Here is a 20327-nt window from a genome sequence, read left to right as displayed (position 1 = left end):
CAAACCGGCCTCGCCGATCACGGGCGGAGAAACCGGCGTCGCTATTACAAAACAGGGAGGTCCATTTTGAGGCAGATTCATTTCACAGCGAATGGGCCCGCAGCCACTTCATTAAAAACAAAACAAAACATCTATAAACCCCCTTCGGTATCTGATTTCTACGTGGACGTCGCGGACAGCGGCACTTTCCTCATTTTTTTTTTGCGCCGATCTCGAAAGCTTTTTCACCCTGCCGGCTTCTCGCGCGGCTCGCGAACGGATGTTCAAATTGACTTTGGCCGAGGCCTTTCAGTGACGAGGGCGCTTGGCCGTTAGCGCCGTTTTGCGCGCGCTTTTGACAATTTAGCATTTCAAACGGAGGCGGCTCGCTGAAAAATAGCTCATTAACCAAGCAAGAGCTCCAGGTGATCGGCCATAAATCCATTCTTTTCTTCGCCCCTCCCCCCCCTTCACACACACACACGCACGCACGCATCGCTAACTGTTCTACGCCCTCGCCGCACTTAAATGCAGACCCACGGGGGCGCGATGATATTACGACGCGCGACAAGTCCGAACCAAGCAATTCGGCCACGGCCATCGGAAAGGTCGCAATGCAAATGTCAGCTTTGCCTTCTTCCATTCTAATGACGGCGTCAGCTCGGGCGAGCGTTCGTCGCCGTCGTCACAAAGGAAGGCCCGCCGCTCACCGATAAGCTCTGGCAGGCTCTCGGCGCGGCAAGCAGGCGCGCCGACAGTGCAGAACGCACGCGTATTAGCCCACCACAACAACAACAACAACAAGCCACGCGGTGGCATCGAAGCGCTTGGATGCGGACGCTTCCAGGTTGAAGCTGACTCGGAGGGGTTGAAAAGTTTCGACAGTGTCACCGAATTCGGTCACGATTTTAAAGGAAATGAAAGCAGAGCAATCCCTTGAAAAATGTTGAACATTTTCGAGTTGTTTTGAAGATTCTCTTATTTGTTTTCCATTTCTGAAATGGCCTGACCTCTCGGGGCTCCTCCGCAGCCGCCCGGTGGCTCGGGTCCGCGGACCAGGCGCTGTTTGGAGGTACTAAGCGGAGGCGCATCTTTCAAACTTTTTTTTTTTTTTTTATTCCTCGGCTTTCGATTCAGCACGTGACTCGATTTGTAGTTGGACCGTTTTTGTGCTTTCTACCGTCTTTGTTTTGTTTGTCGGATGAACTCTCCTTGTTCCAAGTACAGCACTTTGCAAACAGCGGCGATTTTCGCCAAGTGCCCTCTAAACGGTTGAGTTGAGATTCCCTCCCCCATAAAAGAACCGGAAGTGAGGAACCATTCAAAGTTACGAGAATAAGAACAGCACGGCAACAGGAGGCACGAAAAATGTCCCAAGAAGCCGTGCCCCCGCCCCCCTCTGCTCAATTCAACGCGACAGCCGCCATTTTGGTTTGGGCTCCAACTCTTTTGAAGGAATTTGCCCTAAGGTTTTTTTTTTGCTTTACAAGAGAGACCACACGGGGATGATGTCAGTCTAATGCCCGCACGGGTGCGCTTTCATCTCCCCAACAGCGTTTTACCTTGCGATCCCCCTTCCCTGATGATCCATTTGCCTTGAACACAGCAACATTACACCGAGAGACACGCGCGCGAGGTCACACGCTCTCGGCGAGTCGAGTAGCGGGCGGCCGAGGCGGAGAGCGAAGTGGCCGTGTGATTCTGCACATACATCAAGTCCGCTGAGCAGAAAATTGAAATGGAAATGCGGGCCTTGGAAGAGAACGCCACTCGCGTTTAGTGGGCGACCGGCGCTAATCATTTGTCATTTCTCTCAGGGGCATACGGGAGGCTGAAGCCCCCCCCCCCCCCCCCCCCCCCCATTTGCTGGTAGTCAAGGACCGCCACGCACGCCGCAGTGTGGCTACAGTGAAACTGAAAGAGTGGAAGGGACGAAATTTACTGCGGGCTTCAAAGTATGAAAACTGCTCGGAGGGCAAGGCGTTAGCTTAGCGGTTAGCGCTACAGTCCGACCGATTCATCGGCCCGCCAATTTCATTGGCCCATAATGATTTTTTTTAACACATTACACCAGTAGATAATGACATTAAATAAAAGGCAGACTATCCGATTTTTTCTCTCCTTTTTATTTATTTTTTATTGAAGTGGACTCCAGGAAGTGAATGTTCTTTACCTCAGAAATTCTTTTGGAGTTTGTATTCATACCAAACGAATAATTATTTGTGGCTTTAATCATAACTAAATTGTGGCAGCGTATCCGGGGGGGGGGGGGGGGGGGGGTCTACGAATCCCGCATCAATGTGAAAAATGGCAGAAAAGTGACAAATATCAGAGAGAGAGTGACGTGGCCACCACGCAGCTCCGCCCCTCTGCCGGCAACCGAAATCGATGTCACACAGCGCACGGCTCGTTTGCTTGTTGTGATGTCAATTTCATTTCATTTTCAAAAATAGACGGATTTAAAAAAGAAAACAAAAAGATTGACTTTGTTCAATGACATACTGGATGGTGGGCTGGCACTCCAGAGACCAACTATTAATACACGCGCAATCCTTATCGCGTTTCTTCGAAAATAGCATCGAGGGTTTGCGAACATCAAAATGACGTCAGTCTTTGATCCCTTCCTGCTTTTTGTAGTTGCGCCTTGTTGGTTTCGAGCCTTTCCTTGAGCTTTCATCGCGAGTCGCGCGTCGGAGGCAAAGTGCAATTTGTGATGTCGAATTTATTGCGAGGCGTCGCCGCGGTGAGATTGGCGCGGCCGCGTCCCTGCATTTTTCCCGCGGAGGCTTCCACATATGGAACGTTTCATTTCATGAACACGGTGAGCGAGCCCCTCATTGGGGCTCATCAGGCATTCGGCGCGCAGGAGTCGGACCTGAATAAATCAGGAGCGGCACGTTTGGATGAAGCAAAGAAGAATTGCGCTCATTTTTTTGGGCGCTGGAGATTCCTTTTCAGGGGACGTTTAGGAAAAGTGACTTTTTAATGGCTTGTACACTGTTGGGGCCAGTCCACCAAGTCGACAAAAATAAACCGAAGTTTTTTGTTTTGTTTTTTGGGACGAAAACGGATATTGCAGATCCTTTGGGTACTTTCGCGAAAGCTGCATTTTAAAAAAAAAAATTATATGAACCAAAGAATGTCTGATACGGGCGGGGCCCTTTAGGTGACATGGAAGACAAAAAACCTACGCGACCGTTGGCAGAGGTTAGCGATGGCGTCTTCACATCCGGTCACCCACCCCCGGTTTTTGTGGATTTTCTCGTCACCAGAAAATTTTGAAGAGGCTCAAAATGTTGGGGCGACAAGAAAAGTATTGGTGACCGTTTGCGAAGCCTGATCGATAAATGGACCTCTGTGTTGCAAATGTTATTTCTGGCCCTTTTGTATTTGTCGGTGAGATTTAGTCTTGAATTCAACTGCCAGATTTGTTTTATATGCCTGATTTTTGGACTGTCGGAGGCCAGACGACACAATGTAAAGAAACACTCGCCCGACACATGCAACAGTAAACTAAGAACTCTTTTATTCATTTTTTTTATTTTTATGTCTCTATCTTCATAATTTTTTTTTTCTTCCCTACACGAGTCCTTCTAAAAGTTAATCGTCATGCGAGGTGCAGCGTTGGTAAATACATGCAAGGTTGTACTGTAGAGTTTGTTGGCGGGCGTGGGGCGGGGGGGTGATTTCACACATTGGGGCAGGGGGGCCACTGAGCATCAGTGGGAATTTACAAGTGGAGGTGCAAGGAGAATTCAGTCTAGTTCTCGCTGCCGTCGTCTCTCCCTGCCGAACCCGAAACGGGGACGGTTTCTTATGACATCATCGGTTGACATCTTCAGTGCAGTCGAAAGAAGAAAAAGGAGACAACTTGACAAACAGGCAGTCCTTATATACAAAAGAGCTCCGCGGAGACATCTGAAGAACGACAAAGTGTGTGCGTACTGGGACCGGGAGTAGGGGATGGGGGAGGGGGGCATTAAAGTGACATCACAGCAGACACGGGGGTCGGGGTGGGGGGGGTATTGCATGTCACTTTGGTGAACAGTCCTACGCTCTTCTGCCGTCTTGGAAAAAGCATTCCCATTTTTGTCCTCTTTACATTCAGTTCTGGAAGATTCTCAATTCACGCGATTCTCGACTCCACAAAACAACCGCGGACACCGGAGGGAAAGAGACACGCGCTACTTATGACATCACACATGCCAGCTGTTACGTTTTGGTCGGCTATGACGACATGTGGGGGCCAGGGGGGGCTGAGGATGAAGCCTGCAACTGCCGCAGCGCAATCCGGAAAGAAGGAAGAAAAAAAAAAAAAAAGTAAAAATTCAAGGGCTTCGTATGGCAACAGAATTAGCTGTTGACTATTTACAGAAACAAAGTCATTCGGTGATCTTGAGGGCGGGTTCGAAAATGCACGACAGATGTTTTCAAACTTGATGACATCACAGTGAAGCCCCGCCTGTTCGCATGTTTCCCTCATTTAGCCGGGACAACAAAACACCCATTTGTGGTTCGTGCGCTCTTTCTGACACACCGCAAGATGGCACCAAAGCCCCGGTTAACACGTGTCATTGGTGTCAAGGAAGTATGTTGACTTGATACATGTCGACTGAGCGATTAGTATCCTCTTATTCAAGGGGAGGAGAGAAGTTTAGCTTGGGTAGTTAGCGGAAATGATCAAGAGGCTTTGCTGCATGTCCACGCGCACTTCCATGATAATGGCTGCTTTAGAGCGGCTTATTGTTTGCTGTGAGCGCAGACGCATTGCGGACAGAAGGCGGATGACCAAAGAGGGAGGGAATTTTGCTAGCTTGGTGGGCCGGGGCTTCAATCTGGCATGGCTGCTCTAAAGTGCCTCGTTGCTGGGGTATTAACCAACGCGGCGGAATGGATTCCAGCGACAAGTTGTAGCAGTGGTACTCGAGCGAGAGGGGGAGGGGCGTGGCTGAAACCACGCCCACAGCGGACAAGAGCGGCGAGAACGGCATCATTATATGTGCTTGGCAATTTTTTGTTTCAATTCAAATTCGGTCGGGTTGCTAACGACTGTTTTGTGGTGTGTCAAATTAAGAAAAAAGCCCCCCCCCCCCCAATGCATTTCAATGGGCGTGATTTATATACGCGATTGACGGGCTAGCCTGCTGCCTGTCGCTCGTGAATCGGAGGGTTTCCCATAAAATCAAATTCTTCCCCCTCCCAATGAAAACGTGCAGCGTGAGAATAATCAACAATGTTGAGATGATGACACACGCGAGTCGACATCATCTTTGGAGGAGATTCCAGAGTGCGCGTACCGCAACCTGAGCACACCCCCCCACACGCGCAATCACTGAGCAGGAACGCCGATTGACCCGGTGGTTTACCCGGCACCTCGTTTAGCGGCGACCATCCCCTCGTTTGCATCGAAATCGCAAAAGACACGGAGGGCTGCGACAACGCCGGTACAGGTCACCGGGGTGTTCTCGTAACCCCGACGTGGACTCCATGACGACCGTGCACTGACATCACAGACGTGCCGGACCAAACGCGATTGACTTGATTGGCTAACTGGGATGACTTTAAGCCTGATTTGCAGTGGTTGCCGACTCCAAGGTTTGGTCCAACTCACGAATTTGCGATTGTAGATATCGAACATGCTTAAGGTTTCACATCGTCAGCCGTAACTGTTTTTCGAAACACACAAAAAAAAAAAACACTCTTCGCACACCACAGGATAATCGGTCCACATATTCTATCCGACAATCAGGCCTTTGCTAACCCTCTGATCCGAAGGGGGATCCTGACTCAAAATTCGTCCACGTTATCGGCATTGTATACCCGGCTTCACGGTCGCTGTAGTGTCCTTCTTCCCTGAGTTGCAACACGCGGAGGTGTTGCAACAAATAACCTCCAGTTGACAATTAAGCGGCCTGATTTAAAGCTGGCAAATGGCACTGTGCAAATCTGGACTGGAGCCTGTCAAAAAAAAACAACAACAACAACAACCTCTCAAGCACCGGTTACTGACACCTACAGGACCAAAGAGGAACAGCAAGACAATCGCGGCTCTTGTCGAAATCGTACGTCTGCCATCTTAGCGAGTCAGCTGCGACTTGAGAATTTAGTTAGGACATCGCGTGACCAGAAGCGGTTCGGGTCGGTGAAACTCGGGGGAGTGTTCGACGCCACAAACGTGTCACCCGACTAAATTCTCGAGCGTGGAGTCCAAAGTGACAACATTTACAAATGACGCCTACGTCAACAACTAGCATACGATAAATACAACACTGGAACGGGCCATTTTGCATAGTGAGTACTTCTTAAATACATTTCACCGACAGTACGTGTGTACCTTCATACTCTTACATAAAAATATCAGCTGTTTAGTGCTGTTTTTTTGTTGTTGTTTTTTAAACAAATATCTGCATCAGTATTCTGTCCACCCCCCCCCCCACCAAAAAAAAATCCTGGATCAGCTGGGCTCTAGTCTTTTGTTTTGTTTTTTGTTTCGTAGAATCCAGAATCTACAAAAAGCCCACCGTTATGAAAACAAAAGCGACTTCTTCCCCGTCAACCCAAACAACCAAAAGCAGAAATGTAGAAAAGAGACACAGATTAAAAGCTGCCTGTGGAGGAAGATGCTGGCATTCATTCACGCGCACACGCTTCCTATTCTTTCTTTCTCTGCATGCGTTGCGTTGCGTTCTGCCGCGCGGGTCCGTCCATGCAAATCGACTTCCTCCAGACCACCAGGCAAGACCCAGGCCGGGACTACCGAAAACCGCGAGCAGCTCGAGTCAACATCCGCACGTCCATTCACGAGCGCAACAATAAGGAATGTTGAAGTACACATGAAGGTCAATCTAAAAGAAAAAAACAAAACAAAACCTCAAAACACCCTTTTTTGTCCAAAGGTTGTGAGCATAACTTATCACCTAGCTAAGATCCAAATGACGAATTACGACTGGATTTTGAATGTCGCAGCCTACGTGAGCTTGTTTACAAGACAAACTCGATTTTACGGTCGCTGGCGTCTCGGGGCAAACCCTGAACTGACTACATGCAGCACCCCGGCATGAAACGCACCGCCGAAAAGAAAAGATCAACCTACGCTTTCGTTTATCTACATAAAAAAAAAAAAAGTTGCATGGATTCCAGTTTTAGTACATGGGGAATCCCACCATCCGTTAAAAGCAAACGTAAAAAGCACACAATTTCATGAGGTGAGTCCGGTAAGGAGTGACCCTGATGAGATGGGGGTGTTGGGATTTGGGGGGGGGGGGGGGTTCCCCATTTGTTGGGGGAACTGTGCACATTTATTTCCACGAGTTAACAGCTGCAAGTGCGTGCAAATATACGGGAGGGGAGCGGGCAAGGGGCTGCTAACACGGGTCGATCTTCTGAGGTTCCGGGGGGAGGGGCGGCTTGGGATTCCCTCGGTCCGGCGGTTCCCTCAGGAGGCCAGAGTGAACTGGTCTTGCTCGCTGGGCTTTTTGACCCAGGCCCCCAGACCGGACTTGTGGAAAGCCTTGATGAGCGCCTGCTTGGCCTCGTGGTACTCGGCGGCCGCCTGTTTGGCGTCGTGGTACGAGGCCGGCTTGAGCGCCTTGATCCGCAGGATAGAAGACAGCTGGGGAGGGGGGGGGGGGCGAGACCGTTCAGAGAAAATCAGCTTAACGTGCTTTGCAAACTCCTGCGGCACCCAGCAGGTGCCGCATGGGTAGAAAAGCGTCGATTCCTAGGGAAGCCCGCGTGGCAATTTGGGGGGGGGGGGGGGGGGGGGTGAGTACCTTGGAGTGCAGGCGCACCCAGCGGCTGTAGAGGGCGTGCTTGCAGAGGCGCGAGGCTCGGCCCATGTCGTCCTTGCCTGTAGTGGCGTTGATCACCTCCAGGCCCTGGTCGCCCACCGTCCAGTTCACGCTGAAGTTGGGCGCTTTGCCCGGCTGCCTGGCCTCCGCATTGCTTATTCCTACAACGCCCCCCCCCCCAAAAAAAACAGGAGAGAAGAACAGAAGAGTCAAGTAGCTGATGAGAAAGTGCATCTTGACTCACTCGTGCAGACAGAATTTGGCTGTTTTCTATCATACTTATTTTCATGCTGAATTCATTTTTTTCCCCCCTCACAATTCTGCAAACCAAAACCCATAAAAAGATGTCAAGTATCATGGACAACTGCATCTACATGAACTGAGCAATCATTTTTATTCATGCGCAGTACATTTCAACGGAATAATTCCGGATTACTGTAACGCATTTGACTTTGGAGTGAGCCAGTCCTCCAAGAAGCCTTTCCAGTTGGTCCAAAATACCGCTGCTCGCCTCTTGACTGCTACGCATAAGAGGGAGCGCATCACTCCTACTCTGGCATCGCTTCGCAGGCTCCCAATACATTTAAGAGTTCTTTTGAAGACCCTATTATTTATTTTCAAATCTTCATCATAGCCTCGGCAAAGGTCGACGCTCTGCTCAATACGCGCCCGCCGTTCAAATTCCACAAGGTAAATGTCAGCTCGGGGGAGCCGCCGATCGGGCGTGGAAATATCCGAACCCCGCTAACGAGGGGAGAGAGCGTCTTTTCTCACCGCTGAGCAAGGGTCTGTTGAGCGCGAACTGCTGGGGGAGGTCCTCGATATCGGCGATGCGCTGATACATGGCTCGGGAGAGATGGTCGGCGTGGTAGAGGCTCCCCAGGATGATGCTGGAGAAGTAGATGGGCTCTGTGAAGTAACTCATCAGGGAGCCCTGGATGCCCACCACGTTCCACCTGCACCAGCAAAATCATCACGTTGGCATTGTGGGGGAAAATACGATGGGAGGGGGGCGGGAGGGGGGGCGGGGGTACTTTCATTCGCTCGTGGTCATTTGGAAAGCAATAGCGCGTGCCCTGAAATAGAAAATCGGGGCTTCACGACTAATTACAGAGCCAAATTTGAGCCGACCTGCAGTGAGAACATTTTCATTTTGGGAGGGGGGGGGGGGGGGGATATTCCATTCCCGTTGTCAAGTTTAAGGTTATAAAGTGGAGAGAAAAGATCCAAATATGTTGCGCTGATGGCCGCTGAAGGGCAACACGTGAACGATAAATGAGCACATGACGCCACAGGCCAAAGGCAACGTGTCACACACGATCGTACGGAGGGATCCAATTTCCCCCCCCAATTCCCAGTATTTCTGTGCTGCATCATTAGTTGTCGCTCCCTAGTCATTTTCCCATTGACACGCTCTGCGAAGCGTCACACTCCCACCTCGCTCGGAAGGGAGAAAATGCGCGTGGACTCAAATGTGCAGAGTAGGAACAAGGGACTTCAAAAAAAAAAAAAAAGGAATTGAAGTCAGGTCCTTACACGGGTTTAAGAACAAAGCTCTGCCTCCTGTTTAGTGGGGGCTCATATCTATTTGATCCTGTGCTAAAGTTTGCTCAGGTTGATGAACAGTCCATTTTTTTTATGGCTGTTTATTGATCATGACAAACGACAACACAGTTAGATAACCGTCCGAGCGCTCGATTGAAGATTACAAATATTTGATTCCCGCATAGTGGCGGGCAAGCGGTTTGCCAGCCAATCGCAGGGCGCACAGAGACCGACAACCATACGGGCTCGCGCTCACGCCGACGGACAATTTTGAGTGTTCCACTAGCCTGCCATGCGTATTTTTTGGAATGTGGGAGGAAACCGGAGTACCCGGAGAAAACCCACGCAGGCTCGGGGACATCATATTACTTATAAATACAGAAAAAAGAAATAAATAGAAAATGGAGCTGGGCGAAAGTGTTTCACGTGGCTCCCGAGTGAAGGCCCAACTGCAGAATCAGCAAAAAGAGATTCCGAGCGCAAACGGCGTCGCACGAGCTAAGGAGCCAATCAATCGCGACTCATTACCTTGAGTGTTGTTTTCCTGGTATTATTTCAGCGTTGCAAAGCTATTTTGCCCTCTACTGACTTAGATCGTCCCACCGAAAAAAAAAAAGTGAAATCGATAACGCGAGTACAAGCTGGAGGAGCAGCGCGCAGACATACCGTGCCCAAGGAAAAAAAAAAAAGAAGCCGCGAACAAGGCGGCCGCTAACACAGCAGACGTGTCCTTCATCAAGCGCACGCTCGGCGTCCAATCATTCGGTGCACTGAGGCAAGGTATTCCCATCCCGGAGAAGAGTTATGGAGAACTTGGGATTGTGTGCTTTGGCGACGGGCAGCCTCCCTTCATCACGAGCGCGCCACGCGGTCGCCTTGAACGCCGGCGGAGACTAAAGACAACCCCAGGTCGGCGCGCCCGATATATCGCAAGGACGGCCACGTCCATCGGTGTGCTCGTCGTCCCCGGACACCTCGTGGAAAAAAGGAATTTAGAGGGCCTGGCCGGGCACGGACGGAGAGGACCTACGATGGCCAACTCGACGTGTATGTTTGCGGTAGCGTCTGCAAAGAAATAAATAAATAGAGCCGCGCACACACGTCACATGACCCGTAGCGTAAAAGTGTCGAGCGAGGGACTCCTCCCTCAAGGTCGCTGAGGATTTGATTAGAAGTGAACTCGGGAAGGAGAATGACCTGGCAATCTTGTCACTGCAGGACATGGTGAGTAGCCTCTCTCCCTGGAGGACCCCGTCCCACGTTTGGATGGTGTTACTGGACCTGACGGGGATGGTGCCCTCGCCGGATTCGATCTTGGTCCGAAGTTGACCTCTCGCTTTCCGATTGGGGTGTCGGTCTCCTTGATCTGAGGCCACCGAAGAAGAAGGAAAAGCTCGCAGGTTACAAAAAGCAAAAGGAAAATTCACTTTCATTTTTCGGCCCGGCGCGTCGCAAGACGTTTTTGTCCCGTGGTTAGGAAAATGTTGCGCTTTGATTGCTGCTGTCAAAAACACCCACTTTTTTTTTTTTTTTAAGCACTATTGTGACGAATTCTCCTTCACTATAATTGTGATGTCACATTTTCATTGAAGTCTACCTTCTTTCCAAGTACCCCCTCTGGAACGCTGCTTTTCCAGTGAAATAATCCCCCCCTCCCCCCGCCGCCGCTATCAAGTGGCCACCAAGAAAGAAAAAAAAAAAAAGTGTCCTCTTGACAGCTTTGAACTGTCCAATTAAATGAGCTGCGGGCCAATGAAACACACCAGCAATCGGCTTGTGTTGGCAGCGCAGCGCACCTAAAGGTGGCAAACTGACAACCAATTAGAAAGCATCTGCTCGCACGGAAAAAATGACAACTTCCACTCATGCGTGTTTGGCCGGCTCCCGTCGACCGGAGCCTATCATACATTCATGATTGACAGCCCCCCCCCACCCCCCCCATCCAAGCACCCACCTCCCCCTCCGCCCAACCGCCTTGTTGCATTTGCTATTGAAGGACGTTCAAGCAAAGAATGATGATGTGAAGTCAAAACATAAATAGGCTGTCGGAATAAAATGGCAACAATATTTGGTTCTCAATGTTTCCCATGGCACGTATTCATCGGCTAATTGAATGTGCAAGCGGTTCTCCCATTCAGGCTGGCGCGTGCGACGGGAAAACTAAATAAGAGGGGGTTAATGAGTCCGACAGTGAGGGGGGGGGGGCAACTGGGGAAAAGACTTGATAGGCGCAGACGAACAAAAGTGCGCGTTCTTCGTGAACGCGTTGAATGCCTATTAGGACGTCGCGGCAAATTTCTAATTAAATTCGAACCCTGCGGAAGACGCAATCTGAACGATTTCAACGAGGGTGCATTGTAAACACGCCGCTTGGGTCCAGCAAAGTGCGGCCCACCGGGTCTCAAAGAGCCCATCGTGCTATATTTTTCCTTCCTGAAATAAGAATGACAATCGATTAGTTGTCAATTCATTGGTTGGTTGTTGCACTGCTTAAAAAATGGGTTCGTCAATTCTAAATTAATTGTCAACAAGACAATTTTACCCGTGAAAATATATTGCACTAAAGCACAGGTGTCAAAGTCAAGGCCCGGGGGCCAGATCTGGCCCGCCAGGTCATTTGATGTGGCCCGCGAACTGGTTAAAATGTGTCCCGAAATGTCAAATTGTCATGCGTAATAAATAACGTTGAGATTTTGCAATAATTTCGTGACACAGTTTACACTCACTTGGAACAATAATTGAACAAACCACAATAATTGACTTGACTGATTTCAAAACTAGTTATCCGTTATTTGTCCAATTTTGCGGTTTCACTGTCATCACGACCCTCCGAGGGAAGACGTAACTCCGAATTGGCCCGCGACTAAAATGAGTTTGACACCCCTGCACTAAAAAAACAACAACAATGCTGTGACATTTTCTTTGACCTTCCACGCCGGCCTCGTGCGGGGAGAAGATGCGGGCGTCTCCGCAGGGCGAGGTGCTGATGTAGAGGTGGAACTGAATGTTGTCCTTTAACTTGTAGCCTCCTTTGTCACACGGCACGAAGATGGATTTCTGATGCTCTTCTCTGCTGCTGCAACGGCAACAGACAAAACAACAATCGTCAGTCGCGTACAAAACGTCTTGACGTCAGGCGGAAATTGCGCGCCAGCGAGCCCCGACCTGAGGAAGAACTCCAGCTGGATGTAGAGGTACCTCATGAGCGAGCGTCGGGCGATGATCTCGGCGTGGCAGTCGTTGAGGGCCAGGCCGCGGTCGCTCATGTACTCACCGTTGATGCATTTGGTCCCCGTGGAAACGCAAATGACCTGCGCCTCCTTGACGTCCGTTCCTGGTCGCGAGAGCAAACCCGAGCGGCGTCAACTCTTTTAGCGGTCCAAAACACGCAAGCGGGCAACGTACCGCCTATGACGGCAGACTTTGGAGGACGCGCAAAGCCATAATCTACCTGTCGTCATGACGACTCCAGCCAGGACTTTCCGCCGCGCGTGGGGGGAGGTGAAGTTGTCCGTCAGTTCGCTGAACTTATCCACCACCAGTCGAGAGACGGCGTCGGCGAGAACCTGCAATCACGCACGCGCGCGCGCACGCACGACACACAAGGCAAGCAGCGTCAAATCCGACAGCCGATGAAACACGTCCGATGTGAACCCGCCCGGGCCAGCGGGACCTGTCACGAGAGCCAGAAAGTTGGCAACAGTGATGGGGGGGGGGGGGGGGACGTTTTGCAGTGTTGCCACACGATACCGGTCGGCCTGCAAGACAAAATTGGAAGATCGATTTTTTTTTTTTTTTTTGTGGAAGGCTTTTATTGTTCGACTACAAAATTTCACCCGCGCTCGAGATTGTTCTCTTTTTTTGCGTTACATATTAAAACCGTAATAATCGCTTATTGCGGCTGCTTCACAATTTCTCTTCCCCAAACTCAAATCAGAATCAAGGGCAACGTGTTGTGAAGACGCGGACGACGGAGCTCCTCGCAGGGGTGCACCAAGACGTGGCAGAGAAGCTCGGGGGGGGGGGGGGGGGGATGTGCTTGATTCGACAGAAAAAAAGCCACTGGCCATTCAAGCTCAAGCGAACATCCATCCTGCGTTTCTTTTGACGGCCACTTTTCTCTGGCTCAGCGCTTTACTCGCTGGCTCATGTGATGGAAAATGACGCTAACCAAGACGAGAGACGACGGAGTGATGGACACAAACTAATGAGATTCTTCAAATATGACTTTGCCGCTACGTGGGACTCACCCGCTGGTAGCCGAGGGTCCTCTACCTTTCAAGTGACAAGGTTATTGACGGGGGAGGGGAAAAAAAAAAAAAAAAACATTCTCGAACACTTTCTCACATACCGCGAATGCACCCAAAGGTTAATAGAACAAAATGGTCAACGATAACCAAGTTGGAAGAGACGTCACCACTTTTGTCAACATTGCCTCCCACGACTCCGCTTTAATGGGAAGACGACTGGTGTGAATTGCTCCAATTGTTAAAAAAAAAAAGGATATAAATAAAAATAAAAAGGACAAAAAGTGGTATGTATGACTCGGGCGGTTGATTTCCCAGCCGACTCAACATACAAATAAAGGCCTCTCTAATACTGAATTGTGTTTTCTGGCCTGGCCTTCCTCATCCACAGTCAATCAAACCGGCCCGCTTAAAATTTCCCGCCTTGGATTTCCACAACAGGTCATGATGAACTGATTTTTAATTAACCTCGCAGCCCATGTCAAATGTGATTTTTATTTATTTTTTCACGTCGCGGGCCGCTGAAAAATGGATGACGGGCCGCAAATGGCCCTCGGGCCATAGTTTGGTCCGCAGCGCGCCGCAATCGCCGAGTCGCCACGACGCAAGCTCTCGGCGAGCGCGACAAAGGCCGACCGGAGGCCGTTTTACCTGCGGGAGGTGGAGCTGCAGGCCCTCTCTGGGTATGGGCTGCCTGGACGGCGTCTGGTCGAGCTGCATGTTGAAGAGAGCCGAGAGAGCGGCCTGCGCCGCCCGGGCCTTGGCGAGCTTCTTGTTGCGGCCCGAGCCTTCAAACGTCCGCGCGTCCACCGTCACCGACATGACAAAATTCTTGGCGTGACTCTCGCCGCTCTCGGACACAAAGTCGTATTTGAGGCCCGGCCTGAGTTCATTGAGGATCATGACGGGGTTTTTGCCGCTGCAGGGGGAGCCGAAGGCCGACGGAGGGGGCAGCGGCGCCTGGGCGAGGTTGCCGCCGGGGGGCGCGGGCAGCGGGTACTCCCCGAGGGAGTTTAAAGCGCCGCTGCCGTTGGAAGCCACATAGAAGGACTCCTCGGGCGTGGCCGGCGTCTCGAAGCCGTTGAAGAGCATGTCCGGGAAATCGGCCTGGTCGGAGGTAAAGTCCGTGTTGACGGTCAGCGTTCGGCCCATGGCCAGGTGCGCCTCCGAGGCGTTGGGGAACTGCACGAAGGAACGCAGCGCTTTCTCCGCCGCGTTCAACTTGGCCTTCTTCTTGGTCGGGCCCATGCCCTCAAAGGTCTGCCCGTTGACCTCGACGGTCATGACAAAAACCGGCGCGTGGACCGGTCCGGTCTGCGACAGCAGTTTGTACTGCAGACCCGGTTTGATCTCATTGAGCTGCATCAGGGCGTTCTTGGGCAGGATGGGCCCGGGCGTTTTCTTGCGCTTCTTGGCTCGGAACTTGGAGTGAGCGTGACCGTTGTTTCCCTCCTCCAGGGGGCGCTTTCGAGCGCCCGGGCCGCTTCCATTGGGGAGCTGCTCGGCCACGCCCACCCCTTCTTTGCAAGACACCTTGTCCAGGTTTCGGTTTTCCTTAACGTCAGTGCTGCTCGAACCTGCGGTGCCCAGAAAGAGTAACTTACAACGCCTTCGTTGCAGGATCTTGTAAATGCAAAATTGATAGATTCCTTGATCACCCTTTGGAACTGAACCAATGATTTGTGTCCCTCTATAAAGGCGGATGCGTTCTAAGCTATGGCCCGAGAGAGCCGCGGGTCCGACTTGCCATTCTAAGGTCCTCGCATCGAGTCAGTCGTACTCACTCGCTGTTGGACTAGCCAAACGAGACGGTCAAAATTTCATTCGGGATTTGGCTTGAAAAGAGAGAGTCAGGAAGCTAGTGAAGAAGTGGCCCTTTCTAAAGTCAAAGAAGACTCCTCGAGTCCTTCTCTTCATGTATTTAAAAGTACTCATTACGCCATTTTGAGAAATAGTTATCTATACACTATGCGCCCGCGCGCGCACACTCACACATAAGTATTTAAGTGTTGAATTGAACGATAATAAGAAGAAGAGGACATTTAAATGGAAAGTGCCTTTCGAGACCCTGGAGGACACCGTACATCAAGAAAGCTTTCGACTCATATTCTTGGACATGGCGGGGAACACATATCACTGAGCCCAGTAAGCAAAGTGGACGGAATATTGGCAAAAATTTTCATTTATAACATCCTTCAGCAAAGGCTTGATAGGTTACTCCTTGCGGTACTCGGGAGAAAGAGAGGCCGCAGTGTGCGTGAGTGGGACTGGAGGCTGGGTTTGAGGGAGTGCAGGGGAGGAGTGCAAAGGGGGGGGGGGGCAGGGCGGGGGGGGTTCTGAGGACCAGGCAAAAACAAACAAACAAACAAAAAAAAAAAACGGGAGAACACATCGAAATGAGGCAGAGCAACCCGACTCTGCCGACCGCTGGATCCGAAAAAGCTGCGAAATGTGACACGTCACAGGGAAATTTTGACAACAATGACATGTCCTAGTCCAAAAAGGAGAGAGCTCCAAATTAGGGCGTCATTCGTGTGACCCCCCCCCCCCTCCCCAACCCCCCGTGTCTCTGAAAAACCCGACCCCCCCCCCCCAAGCTCATCGGTGTCGTGTTCCACTGACATGCCGTGACCATCGGGACCAAATCACGGGCGTGTCTTAAGACAAGTTGAGCCAAAAAAGGGATCCCAAAAGATCAGTCATCATACAAAGTGCACGTTCAGCAGTTTCTGAGCTCTGAAAACATGCGCTGGCAGACACATGCAGTCCTCGCGGTTGGATTGCTTTCGCGGTTCAAATGGACATTCGAGGAAGGGAAGGGCAAAACCTCAAGCTAGACTTGAACACCCCCCCCCCCCCCCCAACGCCTCACCCTCCATCACCGGAAATATAGACACGCTTGATTCATGAGAAAGAAAGGAGCAATAATTACAGAAAATAAATATACCGGTACAAAATACCCGATGTGAACCATAACGGGCACGTCACATGTTAAAAACACACCGATCAACAGCCACCCACACACACAACGGATAGAGCTGAAGACTTGCAAGCACAATGACTCGCATGCAAAGAGAAAGAAACGGATTGCGTGGCATGTAAAAGCGGCTCCACTTTTCACCAGAACTCAAATCAAAACAACAGCTTTCGGTCGGATAATGTGGCCGGCCGGGAATGCGCGAGGGGGGCGGGTGGGGAGAACGAAAGATCAAAGCCGGAGAGCCTCAACCATGATTGCGTGCACTAAATAAATGATGGCCGACAGAGACGTGCAGTTCCACACATTCACGCCGGCGTTTGTGTCATCGGCAGTCTCGATCTGCCACTAAGCTAACACTTAGCCTCGCTTCTTCGCTTTCTTATTCTCCGACCACGCTTTCTTCTCTGTATTTTTCAACCGTCTGGATGTCCTGTGGCACCCCCCCAGGTCAATCTTGGTACCACAAGACAGTCGGTTTGAAGGAGTGATTTGGTGATGGTTGACCGCATTATCATGTTGGTGGCAGGGCCTTGACCCGACCGGCTGACTTTGCCACTGGCCAATGAGGATTAGAGCAAGAAGCCGTCAAAAACAATAAAATAAAAATCAGCTAAGACGTAAAAAAAAAAAATCCTTACGTGCGCTGCCTGCTTGAGAATGCATTTACGGTTGAGCTCAAAGTCTTCACGAAGACAAATGGGGGCAAACGCGTTCGATCACACGTTCCTTTCTGGGACTCTCTCGGACGCCGCGACTACCAATTTGGGCTCAAACGTCTAATTAACGTTCAATAAGCTCAGGAAAAGAAGATTTTTCCGAGGAGGAAATTTTAAGAAGTCGAAATGTAGTTTTATAACCTGAAGCCTCTCAGATGTACCGTTTAACGTTTCCCTTTTATGTTGCCGGTAATATGTGGGCGCTCGCACTGCTGGATGTCTCGGTTCGTGTCAGGACAAATGACGCTAAGACAGTTTGAGCGGCAGCCCTACGAACCAATTAGCGGGCGTCTCAGAGTGACGATTCCGTTTCGCTAGCAGCACCAATGGATTGTTTAACTACTTGAGGTCGTACCGATTACACGTCCGTACAAGATGAAGGCAAACGGGCGGAGGCCATGCAAGCGGGAATTTTTCCCAAAGGGAAGAAAACGGGAACAGAGAAGCCAAGTGACCCGAAAAAGCTGGGCCGACTCACTCATATTCTCCTCCTCATCCATATCCATGGTGACGGGTTTGTCCTGACCTGAGAGCTGCCTCAGCGCCGCGGCACCTGCAAATCAGAGAACAGGACGAGCGGACGGCTTGAGTGTCACGTACAAAAGCGCACGCGCTGATTCGAGAGTAGCGATTTGCATTGAGTGGCGACGGACGTGTTGAGTTGCGGTGAGGAAGAAGCCGACTTTCACGACCCCTCTCCAAAGCGGTCGAGAGACTTTTAGGCTCCAGTTATATTCAACACTTTTTATCGGTGCATAGTTTAAAAAAAACAAAAAACAAAAAAAAACAGAGTGGGGACCGAGCAATTAAAAAGATAAATAAATAAAAAGACTGATCAAATTTGGACCGAGGCCCAACAGCGACAAATTATATCCATCACCTCAGGGAAATCACCCAGCAGGGGCTTTGGCCACAAGAGTCATGCCATACCACAAAAAAAAAAAAGCCCAAAATCAAAGCAAAGGACTGAAATAGCGCAGAAAGGTGGATTTTGATGGTTTGCTGTGCGCTCTCCCTACGCCATCGTTAAAAGTACAGAACTTTAAAAGACGCCGTGGGAGAATGTTTCTGACTTCCAGCTGAACAACTTGAAAGGTCACGCAAAAGAAAAAAGAAAAATAGTGCCGAGTGCCAATTGATGCAGCCGACTAACGTAACGTTAAGGCGGCAGAAAAATGAAAAGACGGAGAGGCGAACGGCACAAAAGAGCGAGGAAGATGGCATTACGATACCGAGCAGATTGTGCCGATTTCACTCGCGCTGCGCTCGCCTTCCATCACTGCCCCCATTCCTCAGTCAGACACTTGCCTAAGCCCAACCAAATGGGCTAATTAATCTGGCCTAATGGTGGGTGACAGTAAATATGCTAGCACAATTATCACCCGATTAAAGATTCATATTCCGAGGCCTAATTGAAAATGAAAAGGTGGGGTGAGGGGGGTGGATCGGGGGGGAGGGAGGGGCGGCCCAGCCGAGCGGAACTCGCAAGATTCATTTGAGTGCGAGTCGGCCGCGCCCCACCCCTCGGCTGCTCCGAGCCACGTAGCACACTCGCTGTTCCGCGGTGGCCAAATCTGATACGAATCGTATCAGATGATCATTTCAGTCAGGTGGTGTTGGAGGAGGGAGTCATCACAAATAGGCTGGATGGGGGTTCTTTAAAGTTTTGGGGGTGATAGCTATCAGAATGTGCAGTTCAACAACTTCAATCAAAGCAATTGATGATCACTCGTGGAGTTCCTCAAGGGTCTGTGCTAGGCCCAAAACTATTCATATTGTGTGTATATAAATGATATCTGCCGCGTTTCAAAACTACTTAAATGTGTCTTATTAGCCGACGACACAACTTTCTACTGCTCCGGGGATCTCCGAGAGGGCTTCTGACGACTGTGAAAAAAGAATTGAAGACATGAAAAAAAATGGTTTGAAAAAAATCATAAAACTAAACTTGAAAAAAAACCAAAGCTGATTGTATTTGGCAGTAGAGCTTCCAAACACCAAGTTAAAATGATGATTCTTTGTTTGTTTTTTTTTCCCATCCATCCTCCACACCTTGCTGCTGCTGCGCGGATGCGGCGTCATCAGCATGCAATGCAAATGCGCCTGTCGGGTTGGATTTTTCAGATGAGACCACCGTCTTGGAAATCAGATGCAGTCATTGGGGAGAGTCTCACAAAAGATTCCTAACGCGAGTTTGTGTGGGTGTCTTAAGAAGTGAATGGTGCCGAAATGGGTTTTAAAACCACACGAGGCCCTTTATTTGAACGGCACTTTGATTAGGTCCCCAAAAGATGGAAGTTGACCTTTTCAATAGGCTTGTTCACTTGAATTAAGGCCTTCTTGGGATTTTGAGGGGAGGGCTGGGGGGTCTTCAAGATGTCATATTGGAGGCCATCCCCGGCAGTGGTTGGGCGGGAGGTGGGGGGAATGTCGCAATCGTTTGTAACGATCAGTCAAACGACAGCTGGTCCCTTGAAAGGCAGCACTGCATTTTGTTGCTTTCCCTGACCAAAAAAAAAATAAGCTTTGAGCTCAAACCAAAATGGAACGCTTTTGTATGAAAAAAAAAAAAGACCGTTAAAGGCGGCGACGTGAGAAAGCTTTTCGATTATTTGGGGATCTTTTCATAAAGCTGACCAAGAGAATCCACGCTGAGCGCCGTCTTGCCGCAAACGAACTCATGAGAACTGCGTCACAGGGTTGCGAGACAGCTTGCTTGCAGGTAATTCTGACTTGAGCCACAGGAGGAGGGGGGTGGGGGGGAGCAAGATGAGAAAGTAGATGGAAAAAAAACTCTAATTTAATCTGGCACAGTCAGAGAGACTGTGGGGAAATGCTGGGCTTTTTGATTTGCCTCTCATCCCCGGCTTGTGGCGAGGAGGCGCGATGGAGCCGCGCGCCGCCGCCGCCGCCGCCGTGGCGGGAAACGCCGACCGGCGGGGGAGGTGTTGAGCGGCTTGGCGAGGGGAAGGTGAACAAAGGGATAGAAAATGAGAACGAGAGAAAATCCTATTCCCAGTCAGAGAATATCATTATCTTTGGAAAAACACAAGACGACAAAAAGGTCTGC

At 50.3% G+C, this 20327-nt stretch overlaps 1 protein-coding gene across 9 annotated transcripts in view; it reads right to left on the bottom strand.

Moving 5' to 3' along the window:
* Window positions 1-3483: 3483 nt before the first annotated feature.
* The window catches only part of adarb1b (adenosine deaminase RNA specific B1b), a 70841-nt gene continuing 53997 nt past the window's right edge, over window positions 3484-20327 (bottom strand). For 6 of the 9 annotated variants that reach the window (XM_086123529.1, XM_086123531.1, XM_086123532.1 and 3 more), the window contains 9 exons: window positions 17736-17810; window positions 14213-15138; window positions 12766-12880; window positions 12480-12648; window positions 12242-12390; window positions 10512-10680; window positions 8544-8725; window positions 7752-7930; window positions 3484-7591 (listed from right to left, as the gene is read on the bottom strand). In XM_086123529.1, coding sequence (XP_085979655.1) covers window positions 7415-7591; window positions 7752-7930; window positions 8544-8725; window positions 10512-10680; window positions 12242-12390; window positions 12480-12648; window positions 12766-12880; window positions 14213-15138; window positions 17736-17763 — 2094 coding nt within the window. In that variant the 5' untranslated portion in view covers window positions 17764-17810 and the 3' untranslated portion in view covers window positions 3484-7414. The remainder of the gene's footprint in view (window positions 7592-7751; window positions 7931-8543; window positions 8726-10511; window positions 10681-12241; window positions 12391-12479; window positions 12649-12765; window positions 12881-14212; window positions 15139-17735; window positions 17811-20327) is intronic. The other 3 variants (XM_086123535.1, XM_086123528.1, XM_086123536.1) reach the window with 2 other exon arrangements.

Source organism: Hippocampus guttulatus, chromosome 11, assembly GCF_054856545.1.
Source record: "Hippocampus guttulatus isolate MCC_2025c chromosome 11, RoL_Hgut_1.0, whole genome shotgun sequence".
NCBI lineage: Eukaryota > Metazoa > Chordata > Actinopteri > Syngnathiformes > Syngnathidae > Hippocampus > Hippocampus guttulatus.
This window is presented reverse-complemented; position numbering and strand designations above follow the sequence as displayed.